At 40.0% G+C, this 15,574-nt stretch overlaps 1 protein-coding gene across 2 annotated transcripts in view; it reads left to right on the top strand.

Annotated features, from left to right (window-relative positions):
- The window catches only part of LOC106874113 (chromodomain-helicase-DNA-binding protein 1-like), a 37,002-nt gene extending 22,092 nt beyond the window's left edge, over window positions 1-14,910 (top strand). For both annotated transcript variants that reach the window (XM_014921720.2, XM_014921719.2), the window contains exons 10-25: window positions 1,687-1,800; window positions 2,859-2,973; window positions 3,769-3,937; window positions 4,394-4,552; window positions 5,356-5,476; window positions 5,942-6,048; window positions 6,241-6,320; window positions 7,336-7,517; window positions 8,528-8,626; window positions 9,177-9,232; window positions 9,430-9,544; window positions 10,382-10,490; window positions 10,951-11,021; window positions 11,531-11,717; window positions 12,514-12,589; window positions 14,087-14,910. In XM_014921720.2, coding sequence (XP_014777206.1) covers window positions 1,687-1,800; window positions 2,859-2,973; window positions 3,769-3,937; window positions 4,394-4,552; window positions 5,356-5,476; window positions 5,942-6,048; window positions 6,241-6,320; window positions 7,336-7,517; window positions 8,528-8,626; window positions 9,177-9,232; window positions 9,430-9,544; window positions 10,382-10,490; window positions 10,951-11,021; window positions 11,531-11,717; window positions 12,514-12,589; window positions 14,087-14,212 — 1,886 coding nt within the window. In that variant the 3' untranslated portion in view covers window positions 14,213-14,910. The remainder of the gene's footprint in view (window positions 1-1,686; window positions 1,801-2,858; window positions 2,974-3,768; window positions 3,938-4,393; window positions 4,553-5,355; window positions 5,477-5,941; window positions 6,049-6,240; window positions 6,321-7,335; window positions 7,518-8,527; window positions 8,627-9,176; window positions 9,233-9,429; window positions 9,545-10,381; window positions 10,491-10,950; window positions 11,022-11,530; window positions 11,718-12,513; window positions 12,590-14,086) is intronic.
- The last annotated feature ends 664 nt before the right edge of the window (window positions 14,911-15,574 follow it).

Below are 15,574 nucleotides of genomic sequence, written 5' to 3'. Positions count from 1 at the left end.
TATATATATATATATATATATATATATATATATTTATACACACATACATACACACACACTCATCTTTCCATGCACTCCATAATCACTCCATATATAAATGGATGTGTATATACACACACAATCTCATTTGATCAACTTTCCAGTTGGTTGCAGCCTGTTTCATTAGGTTTTAATTGATGTTGTTGTTGTTGTTACCTTTGTTTAGCTCCAGATCTGGGAAACATCAATGCTCAAAGTCATCCCAGCTCCAATCGCCCTGTTTTTTTAGACTTCTGCCTCAGACTACACTACTCAATATACCCTTAACATTTTTGAAGATAGTAAAATATGACTTGAGGGTGATTTGACTGTTGTTTGTAGCATATCAAGAGGTTCACTGATTGGTTTTGTCTCTATTGTTATTGTTGTTGTTTATCAGTTTTGACAACAATTTCAGTTTGATCCACAGATGTTTCAAACATGTCACATACAAGAATACTTTTCAGTGTTTTAGAGGTCGATCAATGAAGTCTGGATTTAGGGCAGCAGATGAGTGGAATCGTTAAAGCCCTGCATGAGACATCTTGTGTGTACTGTATTCTGAGTTCAAATCTCACCATAGTCTACTTGTTTGGTATTCTTAATCCATCGCCCAGCCAAACACTACCACCCAGTCCCTGGGTACCTTTAGCAGAATCCATTCCGTTGCAAGCATTTGGACCAGGTCTTCTGTTTCTGGACGCCTTTTTCCCTCCCTCCTTCCTACAAGTCTCAGAGGCCCCTTAAAAGGTCGTGAATGAATCCCTTTCTCACTTGGTTGATATGAAAAATAATGTGTAACCCAGGTACAGCATTTTTGGGAGTTTTGATGCTCAAAAGTTTCTGTTTGTGTTTTTCTGTCACAAAATGTTTTTTCATTGTAATGGCTTTGTTGCTTCCACTCGAGGCTCAGTGACATTCTTTGATGGAACGTTCTTCAGTTATACAGTGGCTTCACTACCTGCAGCTGTTAACTGTATCCCTCTCTCTCTCTCTTTCTCTCTCTCTCTCTCTCTCTCTGTTTCTTTGGTGTCTGTGTATTTACTGATATGGATTTGTGTTTGCATGGGCCTTTTATGCATTTTCCTTTCCTTTGTTGAGGCTTCAACATCTGCTGGAGTCCTTGGATATGTTCTTGTGAAATATGGCATGCCTTGGTTATTTAAACTTGGCAGAAGTTTAACCCTCTCCGGATCTAAACACAATCAGGTTACCTCCACAGAAAGAGTGAGAAAGTCAAAGGGGAAGAAGAATCAACCCTAGTACATGACTGGTATTTTATTGACTCTAAAGGGAAGAAAAGCAAAATTGGCAGCAGCCTGAGTACATATTTCAACCTCAAAGATTTCATACTGTCAAAGCTTTGATGTACATCCTACTATTTCTGTTAATATATGGTGCCATGCTAGAAACAACAGCTATGCCATTTCGTTGCATTCCTTCTTTTTGTCTTATATTGTCACATGATTAAGCCAGACCAGCTGACACCTCTCACTCACTACATCTTCTCATATTTTGGTGTAAAATATATATAACTTTTGTTTTATCTTCATCTGACTTAACTCAGGGAGTTAAGTCAATATTGGCTGTAATGTGGTAATCCAGAAACCTAGTTTTCAATGATGTAACAATGATTATTTATCATTTCATGTGTTTACTGTTGTTTAGGCTACACTTACGAGAGACTTGATGGTTCCACACGAGGAGATGAACGTTTTCTTGCCGTCCAGAACTTCAATCGTGATGAAGGGACCTTCATATTTCTGTTGAGCACCCGTGCAGGTGAGTCTTGAGTGCAGACGTTTTTTACCTTTGTAACTCTCCCTATCATCATCATCACCATCCATCTTTCATGACTTGACTTTAATCAGCTTGAGTCTATAGTAGAAGGCACCACACACTAGGACTGAACCTGAAACCATGTGGTTGAAAGTGAACTCCTTAACTCCACAGCCATACCTGCCCCATGTTAGTGTAGATATATGTTGTGTATGAGGGCTCAGTGGCAAAGGACCCTAAACGGACAATGTAAGGGTAGAGAGATGTATGCCGTAACTACCACATCAACATCTGTTTCTAAGAGTAGGGGTAGATAAGGATGGACCCAGGATGGATGTGCTGTTGTTATTAAAGGTGGGGCGAGAAGTGAAGATGAAAGACACTGTGGGGTATTTTTGAATTTCATTTCAGTTGACATTAAATGAAATATGTCTTGAAGAAGAAGACACGGGGAATTTGTGGTGAGGTTGGCTCTTCGGATGTAAGGGGTTAGTGTGTGTTACAACAGAGATGATACAGGATCGAGACAAGTGGTTGGTTGGTTGGTTGGTTGGACTGTTGCCTCATTGAAGAAATTAGGGCACTAAAGCATTGGTCAGGGATGGGTGTGGTGATGGAGGGGATCAGTAGTGGTGGTAATGATGTTCGATGGTGAATATCAACTGGTGGGGAAGTAGATGTGGGTGAGGGAAGTAATAGGTTGCAGCAAAGATGATGGAGAGTGTGTGGCGTTTGGGTGTTGGAGAGATGCACAGTGCCAGGGACAAAGTCAGAGAGACATAAGGGTGGAAACAAAGGGAGATGAACAGAGGTAATGGTGGGTAGGGCTGCTGTTGGCAAAATGATGGGGGCGTACTGGAGAAAGGGGCATTTAGTGAATGCTGTATGCTAAATAAAATTTCTTAGAATGTAGCTCCACATTGAAAACACTTTGCTGTTGTTGTTACTAAAACACAATCAGTATTATTGTAGCATTCCAATATTAAAATTGTTGTAATTCAAATATTGCTGATGATGTTAATGATGATGTTGTTACTGTTGTGACCATTCTCTCCAACCAGGTGGTCAAGGATTGAACCTGACAGCAGCTGATACTGTGATATTTGTTGATAGTGACCTCAACCCACAGATGGACCTCCAGGCTGTGGCCAGGTCACACCGTTTTGGTCAATCTCGGTATGTTACTAATCTCTCACTATTTACGTCTTTCCTGCCATCTTTTCTTTCTCTCATTCATTTTCATTCATATCTTCTTTCTCTCTCTTTCCCTCCCTCCCTCTCTCTCTCTCTCTCTCTCTCTCTTTATATATATATATATATATATATATATATAAAAATAAAATTATAATTATTTGAAACCGTTTGATTTGGCTCAATGCAATTTAATGTTTTGCAGGTTTCTGACAGAAACCCAGCTCATTCACTATCAGATTACTGAATGAAGAAACACAGCAAGTCCAAGATGGCTACTGGCAAATGGGCTGCTATTGGGTCACAGTGGGTCACGTGGTATTGAAAGAGCCAGATTTCTGTTAGAAGCCGGTGAAACTTGAAGTCACATTGAGCTGAATCTAACTATTTTAAATAATAACATATGTGACTCCTACTAAATGTGTTGAGTGCCTTTGTAGGGCCCTACCCATGGACTGTTTTGGCATGGTTTCTAAGGTTGGATGCCCTTCCTAATGCCAACCACTCGAGTGTAATGGGTGCTTTTACATGCCACTGGTACAGGAGCCATTTGCGTGATACTGGTATATACTCTACTCACCACCACTATATATATCTCCCTATCTCTCTCTCTCTCTTCCATATCTACTTGCTCCCACATCTTCATCTCTCTCTCTCACCTCTACTCTCACCACCACTATATATATCTCCCTATCTCTTTCTCTCTCCCAGTTCCCCCTCTCAACCATATACTTATGTACCTATCTGGTTGACTCTCTCTGTTTTTCACCTGTTAACCAGCCCAGTGAAAATTATACGCCTCATCGGTGCTGACACAGTTGAAGACATCATCTTCCAACGGAGTGCAGTGAAACTGAAGTTAACCAAGCGTGTCATCGAGGAGGGAAACTTTTCATTGAAAACTCAGAAAGCTTCACAGATTTCCTCCATCACTGATGACAAAGTCAAGGTAAGAGTCACTGGTCAAAAGGTCTGTATTTTAACATACATTATTAAAAGGACCCTTCCTTGGTTAACCCTTTTTGATGCTAACCCCCTTAAGACCCCTTCCCTCGCTTCTATGATTCAAACCTTGTTTTAAAAGGATCAAAATTAAGCCTTCCATCCATATTCTATCTAAATTTAATGTTCCAAACCCCAGCATAATTATGACTAAGTTATTTTACTAAATTCTTCAGGTGCAGGAATGGCTGTGTGGTTAAGAGGATCCTTTTCTCATCACATGGCACATTGGGCTTGTCTCTTCTGCTAACCAGCCTGGGGTTGGCTAATGCCTTCTGAGTGAATTTGTTCTGATAAAGGGGTGGCAGTAGTCTGGGCTTTGGTGGTGGGAGTGATGATGATGATGATGGTGATAATGTTGATGATGATGATAGTGGTGATGATGTTTGTGTTTCATGTGCAGCTGCAAGATATTCTGAAGTTTGGGGTTGACAAACTGCTGCAGAACCCTTCTGGGGACACTCCTCTGTCCATTGACTTCCCTGCTGTATTGGGCAGCTCAGACAACAATCAGTGGACAATAAGTGACCAAGAAGAAGCAACAGATTTGGTGGGACAACAGGTAAGTGACCAATGTGTTACTGTAGTCTTAGTTGATGATGATGATGATGGGTATTGTTTGGTACTGGGTCACTCTGTCTGAATTTTTGCCTTCCATATTTGCATATTTCACCAAAGATGATTTTAGAACCTCAACACCGCCCTGAAATTTGCCGCTTTCCAAAGCGGACATGAAATGATCATGATGTTTGAATACAGGGGTTAACCTGTCTGACCCGTGGGTTGCCATGTCCAATCTGGCATACTCCTGGGCATCAGTGGGTGACCATAACTGGCACTGAACCTTTGTATGACTTTGTGTAATCGTGAAAGACACCTGTATGACAGCAGGTAACACATGTATAACCTTGTCTATCCAGCAATCCATCATGTACAACCAAATTTTACTTTTCCTCAACTCACAATGTGGTTGTATGGTCAGTTATATCACAGACCAATGGCCTTACCATCTGCTCAATGTATGGCCATAGCCAGTGATGTATAATTAGATAAAGCATTATATCACTGTATGACCATATATGGTTATGATGCATTGCACATCACTGTATGACCATATTTGGTAAAGCTGTATTACACTACATCACTGGCTATGTTTGGTAGCGTATTACACTGTCTATATGACCATATTTGGTAATGTTGTATTACAGTATTTCACTGTATGACCATATTTGCTTGTGATGTATTACAACATCATATGACAATATATACTTGTGTCAGTATGCCCATATATGGTACAATTCACACACACACACACACACACACCTCTACCTTCCCTTCTATACTGTTGTTGCTCTTCTCTGTCAGTGTTTCAAAACCAATGATGACGCAGAAGATCAACCATCCACGATTTACCAATTTGACGGTTTTGACTATTCTAAAGCGCCGTCTGCAGCTGATCTTGATGCCTTTGACACACTTGGAGAAGGTAAGTCGAAACGGTTTCAATTCTCAGATTGTCTTTGTCTTTCATTATTTTTGTCTTTTCTTTCTACCAATCCTTTGTCTTCAAAATTTCTCCCTCTGGAACTCCTTAGTGTCTCGAATAGGCTTGCATATAGGGGAGTGGTAGAAATGATGTAGGCATGGCCCCCTCCCCTTCTGTGGAGGATAGAGCATTTGTGTGCAATGAAATGCCATTGTGCAAACAGGGTGGTGCACAGTGTGCATATGGAGGGAGTGCAGAGCACAATATATTGCAGTGGAAACGATTCTTTGCACGTAACCCTTGCACTTCCTTCCAGACCAGTTTAATGTCACACACTGTCTTTACTATATTTGTATGTCTGCACACACACATACATGTGTGTATGTGTACGTGTGTGTGCATGTGTTGCTTTGTAGCCTAACTCGGTACTAAAAAGTTTCTGTTCCCTGTGTTTATGTTGTGTAGAAGCACCAGAAGTTGTGGTTGGTAAAAGAAGAAATGTCTCTGTGGCGATGCCATCCACTTCTAGTACCAAACTGACTCCAGAACAAATTGAAGAACGAGAAAATAAGGTGAGGAACTCTGGAATTTTTCTGAATTATATTTCGATGTAGATGGCAGAACTGGATGGACTTGTCTTGTAGTATGACGTTGTGTCTTGTAATGTTTTCAGTTCAAATCCTCCTTACACATCTCTTGATGTGTTTCAGATGTTATTGTTACACACTAACTAATGTTGGTTCCATGTTGTTCTTCCAACATAGCGCAAGGAGACTTTAGAACAGAAACTGAAGGAACGAGAGGCCTTAGCCAGAAAAAGGGCTGCCGAGAAGGAAGAAAAGAAGTGAGTGACTTTTACATCTAGAGACTTTGAATACTATACATGCATGCACCATTTAACATCCACTTTTCCATGCTTGCATGGGTTGGACGGAGTTTAATGGGGCAGATTTTTCTATTGCTGGATGCCCTTCCTGTCCCCAACCCTCACCGGTTTCCAAGCAAAGTAATGTCCACCCCTTCCATGGACAAACGTGTTTTTCATGGAAGAATGAAAATGAACACCCTTGCTTGTATGATGATGATTCTTGTTTACAACCATCACCAGATGTCTAGACAAAGACACACACACACACACACACACATATATATACACATGACAGGCTTCTTTCAGTTCCCATCTACCAAATCCATTCAAAATGCTTTGTAGAAGACTCTTGCCCAAAGCTCCATACAGTGGGATTGATCCCAAGACCACATGATTAGAAAGCAAGCTTCTTTACTACACAGTCACACCTGTGCCTATATGTATACAGTGTCATTTCCATCTTCAGGGCAGTTTTAGCGTCACTTAGACCAATGCTTCTCAAACTCTCTGAGGTGGCCTTCCAGCAGTTTTTTTGTTTTTTTTCCAATGTGCCAGGGACCAGTAATATTTCTTAGTAATATTAATTCATACTGGAAACAATATAAATAATGAATAAAATAAAAGTTGACAATTTTTTTTAATTTTATATTTATTTTGTAAACAAATAATACAATATTACATCAGCATTTTATAAGCAATTTATCATGTTTCTTTCTTTTTTGGAAACTCACTGCTGACCACCACTTTGAGTAGACAACATTTATGTGCAATACATAATTAATAGTTATAATGTGTGTATGGACCTTAAATGCTCATTAAAATAATTATATTTATTGACTAATATTGACTTTTCCGTACTAGATAATTATTTCTAATTACATTTCTAATGAGTTCTGTGTGAAAAACTTCAAAATGAACGACTTAACTATTGTTTTTCATGAGCATGGCACCTCTGGGTAGTTTCTCAATGCGATTTCTACTTTGTTTCCAGGGCTGCTCTGTGGAAAGAAAATGGTTACGTTTCATGTAAACTGACATCAGATGGCTCCGAAGAAGACAGTGATGAGGAAGAAAACTCTGTAGACCCTGTGGACATTTCCTATGTGAGAGGAGATGTGACACACCCTGTGTCCGTGCCACAGACTGACCAAAGCTTTGTCATCCATTGTATTGGTAAACTATTGATCTCTATCTGATTTTTTGTGACCCTGTGAGGAAAGATGGGGGGAGGTGGCTTATAAAAGAGGTTTTGGCTGTCATGATGTTCTCGTGGTTGTGAGTTCAAATCTTACCTTGATTGCCTCCTCCAGATTCCTTCACTGGAGAAATAATACATGCTTCCTTATTTCATGTTTGCTTGCTTGATGGTGCTGTGGTCATGCCAGGTTAATGGTCCCAAAGGTACCCTGGTCCACCAGGGCTCTCTATTGCTGGCAATTTTGTGCCAGCCACTCTGCATCCTCCAGGATGACATTGAGCCTCTGGAGATCCTGCTTAATCACTTTTGACCCCTGCTGTGTCAAATGAGAGTAAGTAAAGCTCTGTTAGGACAATCTAACAGGAGACGGAGGACATGTTCATGCCAGTGTATTGCAAATGGAGGGCTATGAGGTGGGAAGCCGGATATGCATTCACAGTTCTTTGTTGGAAACATGATGTTACCATCTGATGTTCTCGATGGTTCTCAGGGCTCTGCTATCAAAGCCATTGATCCTTTTTGCCAGGGTCTTTGTGAGAGGCCATGTTTCTTCTCCATAAAGGAGAACAGAAGACCGAGTTGTGGTAGATGCAGAGCTTCTTCTTCTGAGAGATAAATCAATGGCGAAAAATGGGATTTCTATAGGGAATACATGACCATGACAGCCAGACCACATCTGTAGTTCATATCCAGGGTTAGGTCTCTGTTGTTGGTGAATGTTTGGGCTTTAAAAGAAATATTGAAAACACATCACCATCTTACAACCAGAGATGTTTGTTTTGCAATCTTTCATGCAAACATGTCTAGACTAAGAGAAAATATTTCCCTTCCTTGGAAACAGGTGATGGTTGACAACAGGAAGAGCCTCCAGCCGTAGAAAATCTGCCTCAATGAATTCTGTCTGATCCATGCAAGACTTTTTCATGCAACGATGATGTATTGATATGGTGTATCTGCAATAATAATTCTTGTTTTTTTTCATCAGACAATTCCGGCCAATGGGGTGTAGGAGGGGTATTTACTGCCATCACAACAAGATCAACAATTCCAAAGACACAGTATGAATTGGCCAAAGAGATGAAAGGTAAGTGGAGGGGGCTGGTTAGTGGTTATCTTTTGTGGAGGAAATAAGGGTTTTGGCACTGCTGTGTGTATGTATGTGCATGTGTTTAGTGCTGTCATGTGTATGTGCAGGTTTGGTGCTGCCATGTGTGCAGTTATATGTACCACTTCCATGTGTGCATTACATGTTTATTCAGCCCTGATATGCTGTCACATGACACTGAAACAACCAATCAAATTTAACATTTGATTCACTTCTCTCATCATAGTTGTGTATTAGAAATACTGATCACCAGTTTATGGAGAGGGAGGAGTAGTGTGAAGATGAACGATAAGAGTAGGAGGAGAGAAAGGCTTAATGTTCTGCAGACATGCAGTTTGTACCCTTGTTATATAGGCTCCTGGCTGTTCTGATGTAGCCCCGATTGTGTGTCGCCCTATCTTGACACAGCTGTGCCTCCCCCTCCATCAGCTGTCATGTAAACATAATTGTGTGCCTGTTTGTCATGTAGACACAACTGCCTGCTGCTGCTAACCCTAACCCTGCCCACCTCTCCATCGTCCACTTTCAGATATAAACCTCGGTGACTGCCACTTAATTACTCTGAATGAAGATGAAAAGTGTTGGGTAAGTAAAACCTCCCACTCACTGTTGCCTTCACTCACCCTCACTAATTTATTTCTCTATATTCTGATATTCTCTGTTGCTTTATTTCTATAGTTTCTATTGTGCCACTGTGCCAAACCTATGTAGTCCCTATTGTGCCACCATCTATATAGTCTCCTGCTAACAAAACCTGACATTCTTCACCGTTTCCTTTCCAGCTGGCCCTTATCGTAGCCCAACATCGAACTAAAAGTAATAATTTATCTGGGATCAAGATGGAGGCTTTACAAGAAGGACTGAGGAAGGTTTCGGTTGAGGCAAGACAAAGAAATGGTAAATTAGCATTATCTTCCTTTTTTGTATGTGTCCACTAGAGGGCAGCACCATAGCTGTTGACTGATATCAACCAATTGTGAGATCCCATCCATTAAAGTTTGGATAATGTTTTATGGATCAAGACTGGAGCGTCATGACTGGAACATTTATGAGTCTTTGGACATAAGTTTACTAACCAGCACTGACCCAGGGCTAAACAGTAGCAGTGACATTATGATCACTAGTTAAGTGGGTAGGGGTATGTCTGATATTTGGACCTTTGAACATTTAAAACTGAATCAAATATGAAGTGAAAGGAATAAACAAACAAAACAAAATTTTAGTCGGTGGTTATTAATATTTTTCCAGTAAATATGGGAGACAACTGTTAAGTGTTTCTACCTTATTGAACATCATTAGCATGAGTGTAATCAAACTAAGCCTTTTTGAATCTACAGGTTTATAAACTGAAGTGTATCTAGGGCAAAGAAAAGTACAAGGTTTCCCCACTACAAAGGATACATTGCAGGATTAACTCTCAAGAGTTATCACTGGTACTGCTTTTCAGCTGAGTAAACCTGAGCAATGTGAAGTGAAGTACCTTGTTCAAGGACACAACTCAGTGTCCAGTCCAAGAATTGAACCCACAATTATGAGTCCAACACCCAACCTCTCAGCTGTACACCACTTGCCAAAATGACAAGAAATCAACATGTTGAGGAAAACTCCAAGAATTCATTTGTTTTTGTGATTTCTTATCACACACACACACTTGTGTATATTCTGAAAGAAAATGCGATCCTCTGCTGTATGGTGCCTTATGTAATTAATCTCTCTCACTTCTTGTCTCTGCAGCCAGTGTTCACTTACCCAGAATAGGACATGATACACCTTCCTTTAACTGGTACGGAACTGAGAGACTCATCCGAAAACATCTGGCAGTGAAAGGAATTCCAACCTACATGTATCCTTTGCCAAAATCTTGTTTTGTATTCAATTATTTGGAATTTGGATTGATTGATGACATTCTTATGACAGTACTAATGTTATGACAATATTAGAACTCATCTTATATTATCGGAATAATGTCTGAACACTTCTAATGTTATGGTAGTCCTTGAGTTATGATGGTTACTAATATTATGACAATTGTAACTTTATGATGGTGCTAGCATGGAAAGCTATCACACTGTTGTATATGATGACATCCTAACGGCACAACTGTGGCAGTATAGGCATAGTTAATGCCATTGTGGTAGCATAGGCATAGTTAATGCCATTGTGGTGGTATTGTGCTGTGACACTTTTTCTGAGGTGGTTTTAAGATGATGTTAAAACTCCTTGTTATGACACACTCACCTAAACAAACATTATGTCTCGCGTTCACAAACCTCCACTCAAGTTTAACTTAACTCTCACTCCAGATATTATTACCCTCGACGTGGACATTTAAAGCGGAGAAGGTCATCCCAGGAAGCTGGACCATCAACCAGAGGTCAGTTGTCTGGTGGTGGTGGTCAGCGTCACACCGTTTTGTTGACAACTGTAGTAGTAGTGGTTGTAGAGATTGTCATAGTTTGACAGTGGTGGTCATTATGTATGTGCCTGATAGTATGGTGGTGGTGGTGGTAGTGTTTGCTGATGTGTTGTTACCTTCACATTGTCCAGCCTCCACAGTTCAACCACCACCTATACCAATACCATTCCAAAGTCCAACCATCACCACTACCAACATCATATTTAACCAAGCCTGTAAGTGACTGCTCGCCTTGCTAAAGATAGCAGTCAAATCTCACAGTTTTAAAATATGGAAAAAAAAAGATACATTGGCTGATGTAATCCTAGATAGACTGTCTGAACAAAAGACAAGAAATTAATGGTTAACATGTCTTTCTTCATAGATTTGCCATCTCAATGCCACCCTTGGGCTAAACAACGACGACCATAAGTTAACTCCCTCTAGTTAACCTCTCTCATTAATTCTTCAATTTTTCTCACGTACAGATGATGAACCATCCTCTGTTGCATCGCCTGGCACTGCATTGCCGGGCCCTGCATCACCTGTTTGCTCTACGTCTCAAGGAGATACCAAAAAGCAAAATGGATTGCTGGAAACATTCCAAGGACTTTCTCTTCATCTCTGGAACTGCAACCCGGAAGACAGCAAAATGTACAAACGCTATATTATTGCATATCCTTTTGATTTTTTGTTTGTCGTATGGCAGAGGCTTTGTGGACAGAGCAGTGTTAACCTTTCCACATTCAGTTGTAATACTTATTTATTGACATTTTATAAATAAATCATGCATTATCTTGTAGTTTTGAGACTTTGATGATGTAGGATAGGTGTAAGAGGCTTGATCTGGTCAATTTCAACATAAAACAGTCTTTGGCTTGGTCTGGCCAGTTTAAATGCTGAAGGGCTAAACATAGTCTTCACATCTATTTAGCTTTGGGCCTACCAATGCTTTGTGAGTGAATTTGATTGATGGAAACTATAAGAAGCCCATCATATATTTGTCTGTGTGTTTGTGTCTCCTTGTATGAGGATGATGCTCATTTCCAAGTAACGCTCAGTCATTCTTCTATGAAAACATGTTTGACCTCAGGGAAAGATTATCTTGGAAACGGGTAAGGGTCGATCACAAGAAAGGCATCCAACTGTAGAAAATCTGTTTCAATGAATTCCATTTGTGTGACCCATGCATCATCATCATCTTCATTTAACGTCTGCTTTCCATGCTGGCATGGGTTGGACAGTTTGACGTGGAGCTGGCTAGCTGTCCAGACTCCGACTGTCTGTTGTGGCTGGATGCCTTCCTAATGCCAACCAATTAACAGAATGTGCTGGGTGCTTCTACATGTCACTATCCTTTTCCATGCAAACATGGAAAAGTTGATGCCAAAATAATGGCGCTGGCGATGATGATATTTATTTTTGCTGTCTTCTTTTTGGTTCCATGGTTCCAGTCCTTAACTCCGTTCACTTACGATGGAGAGTTTCATTCAGAAATAACAGAAAGTACAACCCATGTTGTTGTCTGCATCAACAGTGACATAGAGGTGAGTACAAGGTTTTTGGGTTCTTCAATACAATTGTCTGCAGTCTGAGTTCAATTCCTGTCAAAGTCAATTCCATTTTTCTGTCCTTTCGGGGTTCCATAGAAAGAACCAACCCAGGGTTGTGGATTAACAGAATTCTTTGATGTGGAAAAATGCTTTGCATCATCTGTTCTAGTTCTGACAGCATTGTCTGTGACAACACTGGTGCTAAGCTGTATCAACCCAAGTTAGTGACCTTCCCCATGGATACACATTTGTGGCATGAAGTGGAAAGGCTTGCATGCGTTCCACAATAAATTTGCTCAGTCGTCTTTACATTTGCTTGTGTAAATGCATTAACTTTATCTGACAGCCATATTTTTATCCATCCATCCATCCATGGTGGCAAACTGGCAGAACCGTTAGAATGGTGGAACTCAAAGTAGGTAGATCTACAAATAACATGTAAATAAGGGGGTTAAAAATTACCCTTGGGTGGACAAAGTCAAAAGCTGTCTCTGGGATTCAAGCCTACACCTTCTGTAGATGACAGACATTCTCTACCATTGTACGAAAGCAATTCTTCAAACTTATCCAGTTTAGAAGCCTTGTTCTTACCAATAAGAATTCTCTTGTTTACGTTGTAAGACTTTCAAAACTTCAAGAAAACATGAAAGAAATTCTATTTAATGGTCAAACTCTGATAAGGACAAAACTTCTAAAATGGAAAAAGAAATTCAAAAGATTGTTTTGGTTCAATGGTAGAACATCTGTCATGGTTACAGAAAATGTGAGTTTGAGTCCCTTGAGCAGCCTCCGACTTTTCCATTTAAAGGGGTCTTTTTTTAACCCAAATGCTATTATTTATAACTTTCTCAACTCAGAATTTCACTTTTTAAAGTCTACTCTGACTTGTATAGAAAATTTTCTATACAAGTCAGAGCCGGCACTGTTTACACAGATGTATTCATATATGAAACTTAACTTTCAGTGCTCGCTCTAATTTCTAGAGAAAACTTTAAAAGTGATTGAATTGCACTGCTAACACAGGCAGGACAGAGTATTGACTCGTAAGCCTTTAATATTCTTGGTAATATAGTTGCATAATGAAATAGTGTCCCTACCAGAAGTTAATTGTGACAAACAGTTTGCATATGTATGACAAGTTTCTTGCCTAAGCTTTTAAAGATTTTAATTAAAATATGAAGTTTGCGAGCATTTCTGTTAAATAACCAGGGGTAGTTTCAAACAGGTTAGTATCACAATGAGTTCCACTTCTCTTCCCACTGGTCCTCGTTGGTTTAACTCTACACTCCTTGAAATACTTGTCATCATTCTCTATAATCAACCACATAACAGCAGAACTAGGCATTCCCCCCTCCCACACACACTCACTACAGTCGGCCCTGGATTCAATCAATGTACACACTCTTTCTCTCTATTCCACCCCAGCAAAAGATACCTACATTATTCTGTCTCTCTATAATTTACTGTGATAGTTCCTCCTTAATATTTCAGGATCTTGCCTCGACTATGCGCTATGCCTCGTCTGCTGCATTTGTGGTGAGCGTAAAATGGCTGAGGAAATGTCTGAAGACTGGTCAGTGTTGTCCAGTTGAGCCTTTTGAAGTAGACATTCAGTAAAGTGACCACGGCAGGACCCACTTCATTGCAACAGGCTTCGTATTCCCTTCATCGTTGCTGGCAACAGACCAGTAGAGCATCGAACAAATGCCTTGTGAATCATTTAGTGACTTTTTTTTTTGTGTGTGTTTTAAAATCCCACCGATGGAAACTTAATTTTATCAACCCTGGATTGGCGAAATGCCACGTACCAGTCATTTGCTGAGGGAACCAATATAAATCGACTGATTATCTCCCACCAATATGGGATTTTGTGCCTCTTAGAAATCATTATAATCATTATTATTATTATGGTGGTAAACTGGCAGAATGGTTAGCACATCAGGCGAAACGCTCAGTGGCATTTCATGTCTTTACATTCTGAGTTCAAACTCCACTGAGGACGACTTAGCCTTTCATCATTTTGTGGTTGATAAATTAAGTACCAGTTGAGTACTGGGGTCGATGTAATCAACTTAACCCCTCCCCAAAATTTCAGGCCTTGTGCCTTATTTAAAAACTATTTGCTTTTCAGGGTTGATAGAATAAGTACCAGTCAAGTACTGGAGGGGGGGGGGGTTGATGTATTTGACCAAATCCTTCTTTCTAAATCTTGCTGGCCTTGTGCCAAAATTTGATACCATTGTTATTGTGTTACTCACAAAATTCTATTCATTTATTCCAAAATAATTAAAAGTCTTTGGCTGTGAAGTTTAAAATATATTTGTTACTATCTCCAAGGTTATGAGATCAAATGTTTTGTGTTCTCTCTTTTAAACAAGGTACATAACTCTTCTTATTGCAGCTTTTTTATTTTCCTCACAGCAGCTGGTAGAAATAGCAGCTAAATTTCCTCAGATCACAACTTGCTGTCTTAAATGTAGTCTCCCATATTCCTGTGACCATTTCATCTTTCTGGATGTATTTCAAAGGCGTCAACGGTCGGAAGAATATCTTTTTATCAAGCACTTCATCCAAGCTATATTACTCGTTATGTAAATCAATTTACATATGTATCTTTAATGAAAGTATATATTCAACTTTGCCATGTTTCACTGCCATGTAGCATGGCTGTTCGTACGCATGCGTCATACAGTCTGCCTTTTACTCTGAGTGAGAGTCCCTTTGTCGCCAGAGGGGTAAGAGCTCTCTAAACTTTGCCCAGGCTATTCTTATTCTAGCAGCTACACTTTCAGCGCACCCACCCCCACTACTAACTTGGTCGTCTAGATAGCGGAAGCTATCGACTACCTCTAGTTTTTCACCCTGGAATGAGATAGAAGTTGTTTCCTGTTTGTTTACAGTCTTTATTGCACCTGAACATCTGCCACAAACAAAAGCTAACTTCCTAGTTAACCTGCCTTTGATGTTGCTGCACCTCTT

This window comes from Octopus bimaculoides, chromosome 15, assembly GCF_001194135.2.
Source record: "Octopus bimaculoides isolate UCB-OBI-ISO-001 chromosome 15, ASM119413v2, whole genome shotgun sequence".
Classification (NCBI taxonomy): domain Eukaryota; kingdom Metazoa; phylum Mollusca; class Cephalopoda; order Octopoda; family Octopodidae; genus Octopus; species Octopus bimaculoides.
This window is presented reverse-complemented; position numbering and strand designations above follow the sequence as displayed.